This window comes from Gekko japonicus, unplaced genomic scaffold (genome assembly GCF_001447785.1).
Source record: "Gekko japonicus isolate JY-2015 unplaced genomic scaffold, Gekko_japonicus_V1.1 scaffold2477, whole genome shotgun sequence".
Lineage (NCBI taxonomy): Eukaryota > Metazoa > Chordata > Lepidosauria > Squamata > Gekkonidae > Gekko > Gekko japonicus.
In genome coordinates, this window is record NW_015160908.1 from 195,845 (window position 1) to 215,693 (window position 19,849).

The 19,849-nt window shown below is 49.2% G+C and overlaps 1 protein-coding gene across 1 annotated transcript in view; it reads left to right on the forward strand.

Annotated features, from left to right (window-relative positions):
- CILP2 (cartilage intermediate layer protein 2) overlaps nt 1-19,464 on the forward strand; it is a 27,493-nt gene extending 8,029 nt beyond the window's left edge. The window contains exons 4-8 of the mRNA XM_015424145.1: nt 4,396-4,554; nt 7,505-7,819; nt 9,660-9,768; nt 13,297-13,454; nt 16,712-19,464. Of these exons, the coding sequence (XP_015279631.1) occupies nt 4,396-4,554; nt 7,505-7,819; nt 9,660-9,768; nt 13,297-13,454; nt 16,712-19,104 (3,134 nt within the window). The 3' untranslated portion in view covers nt 19,105-19,464. The remainder of the gene's footprint in view (nt 1-4,395; nt 4,555-7,504; nt 7,820-9,659; nt 9,769-13,296; nt 13,455-16,711) is intronic.
- The last annotated feature ends 385 nt before the right edge of the window (nt 19,465-19,849 follow it).

Sequence of the window (19,849 nt, forward strand, 5' to 3'; positions counted from 1 at the left end):
GGGGGGGTAGGAACAACAAACTGTTTAGAATGTTGGAGGCGAGACTCAAGCAATGCAGCCAGCGGATCGGGACAGATTCTGAGTGACACACCAGGGCGCCAACCAATTCCGGAGCGTGTGGAATGTTCTAGAGAACCTCCACTACCATTCGGCTTTTATATATAAGGGAGATGAGCTGGAGAGGGGAAATTTGGGCACTTACTGGCAATCAATTTAATATGCTAGTTTCCCCCCTTCGTATTCACATTTGGGGATGCGTCTGAATTTTTTGGCCATACTGTTTTGGTTCAGACATCCCAGTTTCTGGCAAGTATCTCCCCACTTGGCACAAAGCTCCTATTGTCCTTTATCCTCCCCAGCCACATTACTGGAATCTGAGAGAAAAGTCACTGTGAAAATTGGCACCTGTTTTTATGTCAGTGGCATGTAAAGAGTGTCAAGGAACTGGGAATGCCAGCAGCAAAAAATAGGTGAAACCAGGGGTCATTTCCTGCAGGAGCGCACAGGAGCGGAGCTCCGGCAGTAAAGAGCCCAGGGGGCGGGCACATGCAACAAGCCCCACCCCCTGCTTCCAGCAGCCCCGGGTCACAAGGAGCACGAAGATCTGTGCGTCCCCCCCTCATAGCTAGCAATCCAAAACAGTCCAGTGGAGCCTGAGCGGTGGGTGTTGCCTTCTGACACACTTCCGGTGATGTCAGGGGGTGTGGCATAGGCAAACAAGTTATGCTAATGAGCTATGCTAATGAGCTCCTGCACCTCTTTTTCTACAAAATGACTCCTGGGTGAAATGACAAGTCAGTAACTATTGGGATATTTGGTTAATATAGCACAGTTTTGCCCAGTCATAGATATATGATACTGAGTGCAGTAAATAAATCTCCCACAAAGTATATTGCAAAAAAAGGGTAAACTTACATTGAGTCAAGTAGATCCAGTTCCCATTCAGGTTGCAGTCGAAAGGAGAGAAAGAAACCTAATCTAAAGAGGGCTTTCCTCATCACAAAGGGCCAGCGAGGTCCTTTCCGCACTAGACCTTAAATCCTGGTTCAACCCTGCCCCCGAACTTACATTCTACACTACACTTGACTTCACCCCTGTAATTATCTCGGAGTATTTTTGGGTTGAATCTGCATTTGTCTTTCCCACCGGTGTCCCAGCCTTCTGACACCGTCTTTTAAAAAGCTGTCTACATTTTGGTGTCGTTTTCACACCTCAACAGTGCTAGCATACTTTTGCACGTCCGCATATGTTTATTGCCCTTTCCGTGGGGGCTCCACTGACATTGCACCTCTGCACTGCTTTAAAAGAATCGTCTCCAAACAACATTCAAAGAAGCATAGAGAAAAACGGCGTCACAGCAGCACGAAACTGATTAAAAAAATGCAAATGCAGATTCGACCTTTGTTTCCACATTACGTTGAGGTCACCCCGGTTTTGCCCCACACTTGTCCCAGGATAAACCAGCTTCTGAGATCTGGAGATCAGGCTAGTCTGGGTTATCAAGGTCAGGGCAGAGAAGCACTTCCCGAGCAAGAGATATAGCTTCAGGCTTCCCGACCTGACTCTTAGACACATGTTCATGTGGGGATTCACTTTCAAAAGCCTCTCGGTCGCTCTGTGTGGTTCCAGAACTTGCAAGAGGCAGCTTCGGACTTCCCTGCCATGTCATTTTCACCAGCAGAAATGGAACCTGAGGAAAGGGGAAACGTGTGGGCGGGAAGCCTGAAGCTATGTCTCTTGCTGCATTTGGAGCTCCGCTGAAGAGGCTTTTAAAGGTTAGTGCCCATGTGAACATGCATGTGACCAGGGGTCATTTCGTACAAAAAGAGGTGCAGGAGCTCATTAGCATAACTCATTAGCATAAGTTCTTTGCATATGCCACACACCTCTGACATCACCGGAAGTGTGTCAGAAGGCAACACCCACCGCTCAGGCTCCACTGGACTGTTTTGGATTGCTAGCTATTGGGGGGGGGGGGGTGTGCAGATCTGCCCTTGCAGAGGAGAGGGAGAGCTTATACGTGAATAAAACTTGGTCTTAAAGGTGCCACTGGACTGTCTTAGACCAGGGGGGCTGGGGGGAGCTCTACAACTTACCTGGCTGCTTCTTGCTCTGACTGAGGGCTGCTGGGAGCAGGGGGGTGGGGCTTGTTGCATCTGCCCGCCCCCTGGGCTCTTTACTGCCGGAGCTTCGCTCCTGTGCGCTCCTGCAGGAAATGACCCATGTATGTGACTGAGTAAGGTCAGGCACCTGTGGATCGAGTCACCTAATACATTAGTATGCATTTTGGCCCTTACTAACCTTCCTCCCTAAGTGAGCATACTTTGTACCTTTCCCCTCCCCGCTACCTTTGCTCTATCCCACCTGGCCTCACACCTTTGAGTCTGTCTGCATGAAACGCTGTCAGGTTCCCAGTCAAATCACTCTCCACACGCACGTTTCCAGAGAATGTTTTATTTAGAGAGATGAGATGCTGTGGGTTCAAACTCTTTGTTAGGACTGACTTGCAAAGGCAGGAAAGGTACAACCCCAAGATTCCATTCTCATCCACGTCAGCATTACTACAATGACTATGAAAGATATACAGCCAGTATCTAGCCAGGCACAGACTTTACTTCGGGGACATTTCTCGTGTGAAAGATGTCTTGAGGCCCCGTAGAAAAGTTACCAAGCAGCCTCTCTAATTCACTACAGACACTCACTCCACCCCCACCCCCCCAGGAATGTGATGGCAGGCGAGGGCAGCGATAAGGGGTAAGTGGAGCAGTACAGCAGGTTCAGCTAGTCAAATGCCCGAGTCTGACAAACACTTTCAAAGGATGGAGAGTGATACTTGGTAGAACGCCCTGGTCCCTCAGTGGAGCCCGGCATGTCACAAGGAAGGAATGTCAACAATTGCCTTGCGGTCTTTGGAAGGCTTCTTTGAACGGGCAAAGCAATTTTTTAAATGACCAACGCAAGGATGTCTAAAAGCCAAAGTACATTTTTGGGCAGCTCATTTGGAGAACCTCGAACATTCCTGTGAAGAAGAGGCACCTGATCTCTTCTAATGGGGTGAAGAAGAGAAAGTGCATTTCTAAAAAACAACAACTTCCTGTCACTTTATTTTTAAAAATTCAGTTTAAAGCAGCAGTGGGGATATTCTCTGGGGGGTTGTAACTGAAATTCCGGACATGAACGACAGACTGGTAATTCCCGCCGGGAAACTGTGGGGTGTGAGAAATTCAGACTCAAAGCGTGAAAGGCTCTGCAAAGCTCTAAGGGTCGATGATGCATGTTGAATTGGACGGATCAGAGACCGCAGCAAGGGCTGTTGGGATGGGGCATCTGCCGAGGCCCATACACTGGCTCACTGCCAACCAGAAATGCTTGGCCAGCAACACTGGGAGATGGTTGTGAGGCTTTCATGCTGGGAGAAGCGGCTGGAGAGATCTGAGTTTGACCTCCCTTTAGCATCGCTAATGGAGGAAGAAAGGGGTCCCACTCAGTCCCAGTTCCCTGGGCATGTGTGGGCGATTCTGCATTTGCCTTTCCCTCTGTTGTTTTACCAAACCCACCCTGGAACAGAAATTCCCCTCTGCATTGCATGCCGCTTTCACTTTCTTTGATCATCGGATTTTATGGTACCTTCTGCATTGCATGCCGCTTTCACTTTCTTTGACCGTCAGATTTTATGGTACCCTCTGCATTGCATGCCGCTTTCGCTTTCTTTGACCATCAGATTTTATGGTATCCTCTGCATTGCATGCCACTTTCGCTTTCTTTGATCATCGAATTCTATGGTACCCTCTACATTGCATGCCGCTTTCGCTTTCTTTGACCATCAGATTTTATGTTACCCTCTACATTGCATGCCGCTTTCACTTTCTTTGACCATCAGATTTTATGGCACCCTCTACACTGCATGCCGCTTTCGTTTTCTTTGATAATCAGATTTTATGGTACCTTCTGCATAGATTTATGGCCATTCAGGGCTCACTTTGCAGTTGGTATGATGTTGCCCCGGGTTATTTGAATGTGATTTGAGCCGTACCTTTTCCTCCGTGTTGAGAAAATGTAGAGCGAATGCCAGATGCAGAATCACCCTGTGTTTGTGTTTCAGCACAAGGGGGCAGCATACAGCTGGGGGGAGGGCTCTAAAAGATATCTTGCCCATACAGCCCCCCAAATCTGGAGCCAACTCCGAGGTGGAGAGTGGGTCAGTCTATGGATGGTTAGAAACCAGAATGCCATTCAGACTTAAATGTTATGTGCCGAGTCAAAATCTGTTTTTAAAAAATGCAGTGCTTTTCAAGGGTCAAGTATCAACTTGCTGGAGACCGAGATTTCTTTGATACCTTATGATGTAGACCTAGACGGCAAGAGAGGGTTCTAATGCCAAATTCTCACCCACAGAGACCAAGTGGAGTTCCTGGGGCCCCTGGAGTCCCTGTTCCAAAACCTGCGGCCGTGGGGGGAAACAGGTGAGGAGGCGGAGCTGCCAGAAGTCCAAGCTTTCACACTGCATCGGGCGTCCGTCGGAGGTGCAGAAGTGCTCCCAGACACCCTGCCCAGGTGCGTGATGTCTTCGGCTGAAAGAGGGGGGTGGGCAAGGGTGGTGACAGCAGTTCCCATGCCATTCTTGGATTCTAGCTTAGCCCAATTGCATTGTTCACTGGTTGTTTTATCACTGTCTGATTCAGTAGAAAAGAGCAAGAGTCTAGGAGCACCTTAAGGACTAACAAAGACTGGCGGGGTATGGGCTTTCATGAGTCACTGCTTACTTCTGCAGATACAGATTGATTTTATTTATTTATTTGATTTATAAACTGTCCTCCCCCAGAGGACTCAGGGTGGTGTACATCACAATTAAAAACATAATAAAATAATATACATCAATATACAGAATGTAACATACAGTATACATACAGAATGTGAGTCTATCTGTCCTTATATCTTGGGAAATGGAGCTATTTCATGTGCCAAATGACAATAGCAGGTGAATAACAATAGCAGGCATGATTGGATTAGGTATGATATGCAGAGGGTAGTATGCATGGAGATACCAGCATTAGTAATGAGATAGGAAACCTAGATCTCCATTCAGTCCAGGAGGATGCATTATCTTGTGCTCAATCATCAGTTGCAATTCAGCAGTCTCTCTTTCTAGTCTCCCTCTGAAATTCCTTTGCAAGAGAATTGCTACTTGTAGGTCAGCAACTGAATGTCCCGGAAACTTAAACTGTCCCCCCCGCAGGTTTTTTAAAGTTGTGGATCCTAATGTCAGACTTGTGCCCATTAATTCTTTGTCACAGGGACTAGCCTGTTTGTCCAATGTAGAGGGTGGAAGGGCTTTGCTGGCACATGATGGCATAAAGCACATTCGAGGATGAGCAGGAGTCAGTACCTGAGATAGTATGGCTGATATTGCTGGATCCAGTGATGGTGTTGCTAGGATCTATATGAGAGCAAAGTTGGCATCTTGATTTGTCACAGGCCTTGGTACCAGGGTCCATGTTACTGTTAAGTTGTTTTAGGTTAGCAGGTTGTCTGTAAGCAAGAACCCCCCCCCCCCCCCCCGCCCCACCCACTATCCAGCAAGGGTTGTAGGTTGTTAACAATATGTTGAACTGGCTAGAGTTGTGCACTGTAGGTGACCACCAGTGGTGTGCTGTTGTCATTTTCTTTGGGCTTGTCTTGTAGCAAGTAGGTCCCTGGGTATCATTCTGGCCTTTCCAGCCATCTTTCTCACCATATCAGGAGGATATTGTAATTGCAAAAATGCCCGCTGTAGATCCTTCAAGTGAGTTTCTCTGGCAGAAGGGTTGGAGCAGGTGTGACTCTAGTGTAGGGCTTGGACAATGGATTGTTTGATGTGGTCGGGATGGTAGTTGGAGGCAGTGTTCCCTCTAAGCTGAGTTAGTGTGAGCTAGCTCACAGTTTTTTAGCCTCCAGGTCACAGATTTTTGTCTTAGCTCAGGAGCACTGGTTCCCAAAGTGGGCGATACCGCCCCCTGAGGGTGCTGGAACGATCCAGGTGGACGGTTGGAGCCTTGGGTGCAATTGGGGGGGTGTTGATTACAAATAAGGGGGTGGTGGACGCATAAAGAAAGAAGAGTCCAGAACCTATCAAAAGCAGCCTTTTGGCGGTAGGCCAAATAAGTTTGGGAACCTATGCTCCAGAGCAAACAAATTTATGCAGTAGCCAAATCACTCACTCACAACTTTAATGCCAGGAGCTCACAAAGTAGAATTTTCTCTCACAGGACTCCACGCCTTAGAGGGAGCATCGGTTGGAGGCATGTAGATACGTTTGCCAATCAGTCAGTTTCCGGTATAATGTGGTACTTCCGTGTCCCTCAGGTATCCGTACTGTGGTATCTAGGAAGTTTATTTCTTGTGTAGAGTAATTCATAGACAGATTGATGGTAGGGTGGAAGGCAGTGTTCCCTCTAAGTTGAGTTAGAGTGAGCTAGCTCACAGTTTTTTAGTCTCCGGCTCACACGTTTTTGCCTTAGCTCAGGAAGGGATGGCTCCAGAACAAACTAATTGATGCAGTAGCCAAATCGCTCGTTCACAACTTTAATGCCAGTAGCTCACAAGGTAGAATTTTTGCTCACAAGACCCCACAGCTTAGAGGGAGCATTGGTGGAAGGTATGGAAAACCTACAATTGTATCCCATTATAATTATACTCTTCTGGGCTACTAGTCAGGTGACTCTTATTAACCTAAAGTGGGACGTGAATAGGTAAATCTCAGAGGGTGATGCCATGGTTTTCTGTCACAGGTTCTCAGACTCCTACTAATCGGAGCTCTAATTGGAAGACAAGCCTGAACCTCACAACTGCCTTGGACCAATAAACAGGCCTATTTTTGGGCAGGAACGCACAGGAATGGAGTTCCGGCTGGCTCCTGAGTTAGCCACGCCCAGCAGGAACTCATTAGCATAATAGGCCACACCCAAGAGCAGAAACTCATTAGGATTGGCTACATTAGGGGTGTGTGGCCTAACATGCAAAGGAGTTCCTGCTACAAAAAAAGCCCTGGGTTTTGACAACAAACAAGGTAAACAGAATAAGAAGCAAAAGGTGGGTTTGGCTGGATGACTTACACTTCTGATAACGTGGGGCTGCAGCCTAATATGCTAATGAGCTGTGTTGTCAGGGGTGTGGCCTAATATGCTAATGAGTTATTGCTGTGGGTGTGGTCTATTATGCTAATGAGTTCCTGCTGGACTTTTTCCACAAAAAGAGCCCTGCCAATAAAAATGGTACAAGGAGAATACGGGAATCTGTCTGTTCCCAAATGGCATAGAGCAGGGGTCATTTTGTAGAAAAAGAGGTGCAGGAGCTTATTAGCATACTGGGAGCAGAGGGCGGGGCTTGTTGCATGTGCCCATCCCCTGGGCTCCTTACTGCCGGAGCTCTGCTCCTGTGTGCTCCCGCAGGAAATGACCCCTGGCATAGAGACTCCAAATTTGTGTCCTCGGCTTCTGAATGTGCCGTCTTGCCTCCCTATTCTTAGCTATCCAACGCAGCTGTGATACAGGCATCCCCAACAAGGACTGCAGCGCCTGCACCTGTCCTAACCATACCCTTTCGGGGACCGTACGGAGCGCCAGCGGGATGGTTCTCGCCAACGCCCGGATCTTTCTCACGGACCACCCAGCAGCTGTGCTAGCGTGGAGTGACCACCTGGGCCAGTTCACTATCTGTGGCATCTGTGCTGGGAGTGGTGCCAATATTAGTGCCAGGCTAGAGCGTTTTGCCACAGGCAGCACCTCGGTCGTCGCTGATGGCCCTTGGACGTCCCTGGCTGAGATTGTGCTCCACAGACTTGGTGAGAGGGGACTGTCTATCTGTCTGAGACACCCTTCTTCTAGGGATGAATATGGCTCTGCTGTCCTTTGTCTTACCTGTTTGGGATATTTGGTTAATATAGCAGAGTTTGCCCAGGCAGTGATCACACACACTAAATAATCCACTTCCAATCCACTTTCAATGCACTTTCCCACTGGATTTTGCCAGTAAAATCCAGTGGTAAAGTGCATTGAAAGTGGATTGTTTAGTGTGTGTGATTGCGGTAGATACTGAAAGCAGTAAATAAATCTCCCAAGAAGTATATTGCAAAAAAAAGAAAGAAAGAAAGGTAAACTTACATTTATTCAAGTAGATCCAATTCACATTCGGGTTGCAGTCGAAAGCCTCATCTAAAGAGGACTTTCCCTCTCACAAGTGGCCAGCTTGTCTGGAATCACGTGTGTGGGAGTATGAGGGCATTGTCTCTACAGGAGAGAGACAATGGAAGGCCATGTTGAGAGAGGGAGAGGACAAAGCAGGGAAGAAGGAGCGGTCAGAGGGCAGCTCCCAGATTAAGACAAAGAGAGACATCCCACTCAAGGAGATATCATCTATACACATTTAGAGTGATGTAGCCCCCCCCCAATGTCCAGGAATGCTGAGTTGCTCATTCCAACATTATCCTCACAACAACCCTGTGAGGTAGGTTAGGCTGAGAGAGAGAGACAGAGACAGACAGACAGACAGACAGACAATGACTGGTTCCAAGCTCCATGGCGATATGCTTCATGGCAACTCCACTGCATGGCTTCTGACCCTCGTTTGACACACCCTAAAGTCCCAAGTTTGGGTAATCAAACTCACCATTTAGTTTAATTAAACCCTTGTTTTGCATGATGTCTGAAATGAGAGTTCTACAGATACTGGCTTAGGTGAGATCCAAACTGGCAGCCTCCTAGATCACTTGAGCTTGAGCCATCTGTTGCACCAGCTCTCTCTCTCTCACATGAATGTTCAAATATTTTAATTAGTTCCGTATTCCTGTTTTATTATAAGCTGCCTTAAGGACATAGGCAGAGCCTTGCTGGATCAGACCAATCAGGGCTTTTTTCCTGGGGGAACGTGTTGGGAATGGAGTTCCAGAACCTCTTTGACAAAATTCTTTTTAATATCTTTAAAAGTTTGTGGTTTTCAGTATACAGATCAAAAACTACATTTCCCTCTTGAGAGTTCTGGCGCCTCTTTTCCCAGAACCCCATCTCACACGGTCGCCAACCAGTTCCTCTGGACAGCCAACAACAGGGCATAGGGGCTGAGGCCTTCATAAGAACATCAGAAGAGCTCAGCTGGATCCGACCAAGGTAGTCCACCTAGTCCAGCATCCTGTCTCACACAGGGGCCAACCAGTCCCTCTGGATGGCCAGCAACAGGGCATGGAGGCTGAGGCCTTCATAAGAACATAAGAAGAGCCCTGCTGGATCAGGCCAGTGGTCCACCTAGTCCAGCATCCTGTCTCACACAGGGGCCAACCAGTCCCTCTGGATGGCCAGCAACAGGGCATGGAGGCTGAGGCCTTCATAAGAACATAAGAAGAGCCCTGCTGGATCAGGCCAGTGGTCCATCTAGTCCAGCATCCTGTCTCACAGTGGTCGACTAATTCCTCTAGGTGGCCAACAACAGGGCATAGAGGCCAAGGCCTTCCCGTGATGTTGCCTCCTGGCTCTGGGATTCAGAGACTTAGTGCCTATGAATGTGGAGGTTCTCCTCAGTCACCGTGGCTAGCAGACACTGATAGACTTATCCTCTATGCCTTTGGTGTCAGAGGGCTGTAAAATGTATAAAAAAACAAATCAATAATACTTTATTTCCCCATTTGGCAGAAAAGCCTTACATGGTGGTCCATCCTGAATCAAAGGTGAGGAAAGTTGGGTCAAAGGTGCGGTTTTGCTGCAGTGCCCAAGGCAGCCCTGAGCCAAGGAAATATTACTGGTGAGTGATGGGATTTTTTTGGGGGGGCCCAGCAGTGTGGGGCATATAACTTTGGGTGTCTGAGTGGGGGGGCGGTCTCTTGTAGCAGTTTTGGCTGATCTTTTTGGAAAAGGAGAAAAAACAAAAAGCTTTTAAAAACATTTTTGAAATGTCACGGGGACTTCCTGCTTATGCAGCAGCACTGTTGGTCGTGTCTTGGAGAAGCTCCAGAGATAAAATATCATAGATATCTTATTTTACATGTTATAACAGCTGCTAGAATCCTATTTGCAATGACATGGAGGACATTGAAGATACAAACGCTTCATGAGTTGATATTAAAGACTATGGAATGCGCTGAAATGGACAAGTTGACAAACATATTAAAAGGAAAAATGGAAGAAGAATTTATGAGACCCTGAAGGACCCTGAGACCAGTTTTATGACTGGTTAAAACTCAGATTGTAAGAGAACAAGATTAAGTGAAGAATAATAACAATGATAGATGAAATAGCTGTGAAATTGTAACGATAAGATATGCATGCAGAATACTAAACTGGAACGCAGAACTGCACGCTGGAAGGTCGGTAGTTCAGCAGTTTGAGACCTGAGTGCCGCATGACGGAGTGAGCTCCCGTCTCTGGTCCCAGCTCCTGCCAACCTAGCAGTTCGAAAGTTTTTGAAATGTCACGGGGACTTCCTGTTTATGCAGCAGCACTGTCGGTCGTGTCTCGGAGAAGCTCCAGTGATAAAATATCATAGATATCTTATTTTACATGTTATAACAGCTGCTAGAATCCTATTTGCAATGACATGGAGGACATTGAAGATACAAACGCTTCATGAGTTGATATTAAAGACTATGGAATGCGCTGAAATGGACAAGTTGACAAACATATTAAAAGGAAAAATGGAAGAATTTATGAGACCCTGAAGGGCCCTGAGACCAGTTTTATGACTGGTTAAAACTCAGATTGTAAGAAAATAAGATTAAGTGAAGAATAATAACAATGATAGATGAAATAGCTGTGAAATTGTAACGATAAGATATGCATGCAGAATACTAAACTGGAACGCAGAACTGCACGCTGGAAGGTCGGTAGTTCAGCAGTTTGAGACCTGAGTGCTGCATGACGGAGTGAGCTCCCGTCTCTGGTCCCAGCTCCTGCCAACCTAGCAGTTCGAAAGCAAGTAGATAAATAGGTACCGCTTCGGTGGGAAGGTAACAGTGTTCCGTGCACCTTGGCGTTTAGTCATGCTGGCCACATGACCACAGAAATGTCTTCGGACAGCGCTGGCTCTTCGGCTTGGAAACGGAGATGAGCACCGCAACCCTAGAGTTGGATTCGACTGGCTTTCGAGCAAGGGAAATCTTTACCTTTACCATCATACTTTTATACTTTTCTCTCTTTTCCCCTCCCCCCCTCTTCTTTATATAAACTAATAAAATTCTTTTTTAAAAAAACATTAACATCATGGACGCTGACCAATCAGTGCTGTGTTCAGACTGCACTTTCCTAGCGAGAGTAAACTGCATGCTGTTTGAATGCTGAGCAAATGTGATTTTGAATTCCCTGGAATTGATTTGCTCCCTTGGATCCACCTCAACAGCTGATCAACAATTGCACGTCACCTGCAGGATAAAATACTGATCTCTAGGAGCTGAGAGGCAGCTATTGGGCATGCCAAAATGGAGAATTAAGTAAAATAAACCACAGAGACTTCAGGAATGGGGGGAGGAGAGAGGAAGAGAAAAGCGGACCATCTCATGTCCGGGCACTCAAATACGAGCCAAACCTTCCATCTAAGATCAGAAATGAAGCCCCTCTCTCCGCATTGCTCAATGAACATTTTAAATGGAGCAAAGGCTGATGTGACATTTATACACCGCTTTGCAAACCCCCTCACTGTATTCAGTCCAAAAGTACCTTTTCATTTCTCAGGGTAAACTCTGAAAAAACTCACTCTGCAGCTTCTTGGAATGGCTTAGTTTGTATGAAGAAAAGTTAGCTACAGACAATGCTGGCTGGTGAAGGCCTGTGTACGCCTTCCTCTCTGCCAGTCCCCAGAGACACCTTTAAAATATCTACAAGGGGCTTTTTTTGTTGTTTTTTTTTAGAAAGGTGTAAGATGGTGGCTCAATTGGTAAGACGCTGAACTGCAGGCTGTGGAAGGTCAGTAGTTCAACAGTTCAAGACCCGGGTGCCGCAAGACGGGGTGAGCTCCTGTCTCTAGTTCCAGCTCCTGCCAACCTAGCAGTTCGAAAGCAAGAAATGGCAAGTAGATAAATAGGTACCACTTCGGTGGGAAGATAACAGCGTTCCGTGCGCCGTGGTGTTTAGTCATGCCGGCCACATGACCACGGAAACGTCTTCGGACAGCGCTGGCTCTTTGGCTTTGAAACGGAGATGAGCACCGCAACCCTAGAGTCAGATTCGACTGGCTTTCGAGCAAGGGAACCTTTACCTTTACCTAAGATGATGAATGCCCTGGTCTGGATATCCCGGGCTAGCCTGATCTCGCCAGACCTCTGAAGCTAAGCAGGAGCGACCCTTGTTAGCAGTGTTCCCTCTAAGCTAAGTTAGTGTGAGCTAGCTCACAGTTTTTTAGCCTCCAGCTCACAGATTTTTGTCTTAGCTCAGGAAGGATGGCTCCAGAGCAAATTAGTTTATGCAGTAGCCAAGTCACCTGTTCATAACTTTAATGGCAGTACCTCACAAAGTAGAATATTTGCTCAACGAACTCCATACCTTAGAGGGAACATTGCTTGTTAGTACTTGGATGGGAGACATCCAAGGAATACCAGGGTTGTGATGCGATGGCAGGCCTTGGCTAACCACCTCTGAATGTCTCTTGCCTGGAAAATCCCGCCAGGGGTCGCCATAAGTTGGCTGTGACTTGACAGTGAACAGGAAAGAGATGATGAATGCATTGTGTAAGGCCTAAACGGTGTTTATGTTTACTTCATTTGTACTCCACTCTTTTCCCCAACGGAGACCTGAGGTGGCTTACCTGGTTCTCCCCTTCTCCATTTTAACTGCACGCCAACCCTGTGATGCAGATTACACTGAGAGTGTGTGACTGGCCCGAGGTCACCTAGCAAGCTTCCATGGTAGAGTGGGGATTTGAACCTGGTTCTCCTGGTCTGACACTCTAGCCACTACACTGTTCTGGTCCTGTGAACTAAATTCAAAAAGGCAGATGCCTTACCTGAAACAGGAGAAAGTAGCTGAACCAAGGTTCAATCACCTGGTTGTGTATGTGTGCAAGTTAAATTGTGAAGCTGTGTGTGTGAAGAATCTTTTGTAAACTTTAAGTTTTACATCTGTCTTAAAGTTATTACTTCTGTCCTCACTCGTTGCCAAGCAAAATGTTACCTCTGTCTTCACTCATCACCAAGCAAAAGATTACCTCTGTCTTCACTTGCAGGTGAACAATAGGGAAGTCTGAGTCAAAAGGACCCTTTAGCAAAGAGCAGAAAAATCTGCTGTGATGCCACCGGTCTCCTGATTGATCAGTCTCCAACCACTCCCTTTCCCAATTTTCCAGGTACCACAATGGGACACTCCTGGATCGGAAGCTGTACAAGTATGACAGTAGCTTGGTGCTGAAAGACCTGGGGCCTCATCAGGCGGGGTCCTATCACTGCAAAGCCAACAGTGACCTGGGATCTATCAAATCATCCGTCGCCCACTTGACAATCATAGGTGAGCTGTTGCCACATCCATGTCAGGGTCTGGGGAAGGCTCTCATCCACTCACCGCTGTTTCCTTTCCATGTGGTTTTTATTTTGCAGTCATGCAGCAAAAAATAAAATAAAATAATTGGAAACTAAAGTATCAGCAGAGGGGGGGGGAAGACCCAGGCCATGTGAGAAATGCCCTTACAAGTGTGAGATCAGTCCTTTCCCGCTTCCACCAAGAAACCACTCAGGTAGAGCCCCGTTGATCCACTGCAGCACCCCAGGGATGGATTGGCCATTAAGGCCACTGGGAAAAGTCCAAGTGAGCCTATAGCCTCCCCCCCCATGAGGTGACCCTTGACTTGTGTGGGGCAGGGCAGGAGATGTGCAGCCCAGCTGAGCTCCATGCCAGGTGGGAAAGAGGTGTGTGGTGTGGAGAAGGAGGTACTCTAATCCGGGAGAACCAGGTTTGATTCCCCACTCCCCCACACGCAGCTGCTGGTGTGACCTTGGGTCAGTCACAAGTTCACTCAGAGCTGTTCTCTCGCGAGCAGTTCTTGAGAGAGCTCTCTCAGCCCCACTTACCTCACAGGGTGTCTGCTGTGGGGAGGGAAAGGGAAAAGGAGATTGTAAGCTGCTCTGAGACTCCTTTGGGTAGTGAAGGGTGGGGTATAAATCCAATCTCCTTTTCCTAATCCTTCTCAGATGAGCTCCACATGGCAAAGGAAACAACTGGCCATGTTGTGCTTGGTACAGGACGGTCAGGGCAGGCAGAGGTCATTTCGGGGGGGATCGCGGGGGATCGCAGTTCCACCGGGTGAGGTACGGGGGGGCAGGGCACATGACGAAGCCCCGCCCCCTGCTTCCGGCCGCCCCGCTTCCGGCCCTCATTCAGCCAGGAGGAGGCAGGAGAAGAGGGAGGGTAAGTTGCTTCCTCCCTGCCTCTCCCCACCCCTGCCTGCCTGGGGCCAGGGAGGGCCTTCGCAGGGCTTCCTAAAAAAACCCGCTGGCCTTGCAGGTCCACCGCCAGGCCCCTCATGGGGCTCGGCAGTGGAGCTGCAAGGCCGGCACCGGCGGCCGGGACCGTTGGGGGCGGGGTGTGTGGCCTTATGACACATTTCCGGTGATGTCAGGAGGTGTGGCCTTATGACACACTTCCGGTGATGTCAGGGGGTGTGGCATATGCTAATGAGTTATGCTAATGAGTTCCCCTAGCTCTTTTTCTACGAAATGACCCCTGAGGGCAGGTCCTTTCTCCCTCCTTACCTCCTTTGAGGGGCTTGGCCCGGGGTCCCTTTCCTGGGCCATTCTCCCCTCCCAGTTTGTCCCTGATGTCACCTGACCCTGCAGAGCTCTTGCAATACGGCCCTCTTGCCACCTGCAGTGGTAGAACTGTAGAGCATCAAAAACAGGGCCAGGAGCTCCCCTCTCTGGTACCAGATCCTTTCTGCATTTGCCCGCCGCTCTGGATTTTCTCAGTGGCTGATTCCGCACTAGAGCTGCCTCGATGTTGCGCCGCCGTTTGCCCCGATACTATTGGTCAATTTCACACCCGAAGCCGCGGGGCTGCCTTTTGACTCGCGGCTTCGCCCGATTTCCCCCGCAGTTTCGTGATCCTGTTTTTTGAGGTTCACGAAACTGCGGAGGAAATCGGGTGAAGCCGCAGGTCAAATGCAGCCCCGCGGCTTCGGGTGTGAGATTGACCAATAGTATCGGGGCAATAACCCGGAGCGACAGGAGGCTGAAACCGGGCTGACCACTGAAGGGAGGTAATGTAATGCATAATGGGGGGGGGGGACCCAGAATACGAAGAAGGTTGAACTTGATTTTAGCACAGGATGGGGAGAAAAACCTGGATTAAAAAGAAGGTTGAATTCGATTTTAGGGCAAAATTGCTTGGAGGACACTGCGGTGAACATGGATTAAAAGGAAAGAGCAGAAAGGGCCTCTGTCTTGGTTTTTAATGCTACAGTTTGCAGTTTGAGACCCCCCCAGAGCTGTACAGGATGTATCCATTCTTCTGAGCTCGGGGAAAGTATTGTGGGATTGTTGGGTGGGTGGGGTTTGTCTAAGAAATAGTGTGTTCCCAGTAGAGCCAGTTTGGTGTAGTGGTTAAGGGCGCGGACTCTAATCTGGGAGAACCGGGTTTGATTCCCCACTCTTCCACTTGCACCTGCTGGTGTGACCTTGGGTCAGTCACAAGCTCTGGCACAGCTGTCCTTGAAAAAGAGCAGTTTGTGTCAGAGTTTTCTCAGCCCCACCCACCTCACAGGGGTGTCTGTTGTGGGGAGGGGAAGGGAAAGGAGTGTGTAAGCCGCTCTGAGACTCCAAGAGAAGGGCGGGGTATAAATCCAATCTCTTCTCCTCTTCTTCCTCTTCTTCTTCCTCGGGTTACCAGATGTCCTCTGTTTTTGGTCTCCGTCCTCTTTTGGGCTCTTTAAAAAAAAAACACAACAAAATGATGAAAACGCCCTCTTTTTAGGTTAGAGAGGGTTAGGAGTATTCCTAGCTCGTAGCAACGATCACGGCTTAAATAGTTGGGGTACAAAAAACGAGACCTGTCAAAGCGATCACTCGTTTGAAGTTGTCAGTCGGGAAATATGTCCTCTTATTTTGCTTTTTCAAAATAGGGTAACCCCACGCATCCCAGTACATCAAGGCCCCCAGCCTTCTGGACTCTCTAGGCATATCTGGAATTCTGTCACTGGGTTGTGGGTGCGACAACAAAATGGAGGAGGCGGAGCCAACCACAAAATGATCTGGATAAGCCCAGGGAAGCCCAGGCAAGCGTCAGATCTCGGAAGCTAAGCAGGGTCGACTCTGGCAAGTACTTGGATGGGAGACCTCCTCGGAATACCAGCAGTCGGGAGGCGGGGGCAGGCTTTACTCAGCCGGAGGTCGCCATGACTTCCAGGTGCACACGCACTCACATACACACGTACAAACACATGCACATATAAAAATACAACCCCCCCAAAACCTGTATTTTTTTTAAAAAAAACAAAATGTCAGGGAGCGAGGTCACACATAAATCTAATAGTAGCTCCTCAGCATTTCAGGCAAAAGCTCAGTTTACTAGGGTGCCTTTTAATCTGAACAGGCAATCAGGCCTCCAGTGGCCAATCAGAAGCACTGTTGGTCAAGAGCCCCACCTGGCCCCACCCACTTTCTGAAAACACCTGGCCAACACCAGGAAAGGTGACCGCCATGGTGGGCACTATGTTGGAGATCCCTTGCAATACATCGTAGCATCTCACATTCTTGTCCTCTCTCCTATTGCAGAGCCAGACGTACCTGCCTGTATGGCTCAGCCAGAGGAGTATCTCATCAGACTTCCGGACGAGTGTTTCCAAGAAGGTACAGGCTCCCACTTCTACAATGTTGGGCGCTGTCCCCGGGCCCTTTGCGATGGAAGCTTGGTGGACAGTTTGCAGTGCCGAGATGGTGCGGAGCACTGTTGCGGGACACTCCGCATGGAGGTGCGGGAGATCCATTGTGTCGGTTATATCCTGCCCATCAAGGTGGTAGCCGAGTGTGGGTGTGCCTCCTGCACCCAGCCCAAGGTTCTGGTCCGCGGGAAAGCTTCGGCAGCTGACAACGGGGAGCCCCTGCGTTTTGGCGAGATCTACCTAGGTGCTGAGAAGATCGGCTTCACTGGCTACAAGGGGACCTTCACCATTGAGGTTCCACCCAACACACTGCGCATGGTGGTCAAGTTTGTGGATCGGATGCAGAAATTTGTGGATGCTATCAAGGTCTTCCCGTTCAACCAGCGTGGTGGAGCCGTCTACCAGGATGTCAAACTGATGAGGAGGAAAAACCCTGTTAATTTGGAAGCTATGGAGACCAACGTCATCCCTCTGGGAGAGGTGGCTGGAGAAGATCCCATTGGGGAGATAGTCATCCCTCCGGCTTCCTTCTTCAGGCCCGATGGACAATTGTACAATGGCACTGTAAAAGCCAGCATTACCTTTGTGGACCCCCGGGACATCACCACTGTGAACACAGCCTCCAGTGACCTGAACTACATCAATGCTGAAGGAGATGTCTTCCCACTCAGGACTTACGGCATGTTTTCAGTTGACTTCCGGGAAGAAGAAACCAACCAGGAGCTAGAAACGGGGCGTGTGGAGGTAAAAATGGATGCTGAGCTGATCAAGATGCCAGAACACATCCAGAAAATGAAGCTGTGGTCCCTCAACCCCATGACAGGTCTGTGGGAGGAAGAGGGGTCCTTCAGGCAGGCCCAGAAGAAGAGGGGAAAGCGCGAGGAGAGGGCCTTTCTCATCGGCAACCTGGAGATCCGCGAACGCCGCCTCTTCAACCTAGACGTTCCAGAGAACCGCCGCTGCTTTGTCAAAGTCCGGGCCTACATCAACGAGAAGTTCATGCCTGACGAGCAGATGGAAGGGATAGTGGTCACCCTCATCAACCTTGAACCCAGGCCTGGCTACCCATCAAATCCTCAGGCCTGGGGTAGGTTCGACAGTGTGGTGACGGGCCCCAACGGGGCTTGCTTACCTGCCTTCTGTGACGGCCAGCGAGCGGACGCTTACACAGCCTATGTCACTGCTACCATGGGAGGGGAGGAACTGGAGACTGTACCGTCCAGCCCAACACTCAATCCCCGTGCTATTGGAGTTTCCCAGCCTTACTTGAATAAGCTTGGCTACCGACGGACTGACCATGATGACCCTGCCCTCAAGAAGACAGCCTTCAAGATTAACTTGGCCAAACCCAACCAGAACAACATCGACGAGACCAACGGACCCATCTATGCCTACCGGAGTCTGAAGCAATGTGAGGAGGCCCCAGTCACAGCCAACCATTTCCGGTTCTACAGGGTAGAGGTGGACAAGTATGAATACAATGTGGTGCCTTTCAAGGAGAGTGACTTGACCACCTGGACAGGAGACTACCTCTCCTGGTGGCCCAACCCTCAGGAGTTCCGCGCCTGCTACATCAAAGTGAAGATTAATGGGCCTCAAGAGTACATGGTGCGGTCACGAAATGTGGGTGGCAGCCATCCAAGGACTCGAGGACAGCTCTATGGCCTACGGGACACCCGTAGCGTCCAAGACCTTGCCATCTATAACAGCTCAGCCGCTTGTGTCGAATTCAAGTGCAGCGGGATGTTGTTTGACCAAGGTTTGGTGGACAGGACTTTGGTGTCCATCATCCCTCAGGGAAGTTGCCGGCGTACAGCTGTCAACAGCTACCTGAGAGAATACCTAGGCCGTCACCCACCACTGACGGAAAATAATGACACCACAGTCTTCAGCATGTTGGCCCCAGTGGATCCGCTGGGCCACAACTATGGCATCTACACCGTGACAGACCAGAATCCACGCCTGGCCAAGGAGATTGCCATCGGCCGCTGCTTTGATGGGACTTCGGATGGTTTCTCGCGTGAGATGAAGTCCACGACAGGGATCGCCTTGACCTTCACCTGCCATGAGAAGCCAGTGGGGCGCAAGAGCTTCTTCCAGCGGCTGCTCGAATTCCCTGCCCAGACGCTGACTGAGATCCAGCGTGAAATGCGAGGCAACGAACAGCTGCGGGGCTCTTCCCAAGTGGTGGCTTACCCATCTGGCGTGCGGACCATGTTCTCCACACAGACCCGTCGCACCCCCGGCTTCCGGAGGAGAGTGGGTGCTGCTCGGACCCGACAGTGAACAACACGGAGAAATGTTTGGGCCACGTTCTCACCTCTGACACGTCCCACAGCTCCCAAACGTTGCTGGGGAGTGTCTTGACACAGCAGGATTTGTCCCTCCTCACCGGCCAGCACCCTAAATCCTGTGTTACTAAACGGCTGAATCTCTTCATCCCTGGCATCTTCGTATCCACTGTTACTGCCCCACTGTAGCCCCACTTTCCTCATCCATATCATGCCTGAGGTCCTCTTCCCATGTTCTCGTTGTGTCTGACCCCTGAAACGACTCCTGTCGCCCAGTTGCCATGTCAAGGTAGACAGATCAAGATGGGTAGCTATGCTGGTCTGTCTGTAGCAGCAGAAAAGAGCAAGAGTCCAGGATCCCCTTGAAGACTAACCAAATCTGTGGCAGGGTACGAGCACTTGTGAGTCACTGCTCACTTCTTCAGACAGATCAAGATGGGTAGCCGTGTTAGTCTGTCTGTAGCAGGAGGAAAGAGCAAGAGTCCAAGAAGAACCTGAAAGACTAAAAACATCTGTGGCAGGGTACGAGCTCTTGTGAGTCACTGCTCACTTCTTCAGATAGATCAAGATGGGTAGCCGTGTTAGTCTGTCTGTAGCAGGAGAAAAGAGCACAAGTCCAAGAAGTTTAAAGACCAACAACATCTGTGGCAGGGTACGAGCTCTTGTGAGTCACTGCTCACTTCTTCAGATAGATCAAGATGGGTAGCCGTGTTAGTCTGTCTGTAGCAGGAGAAAAGAGC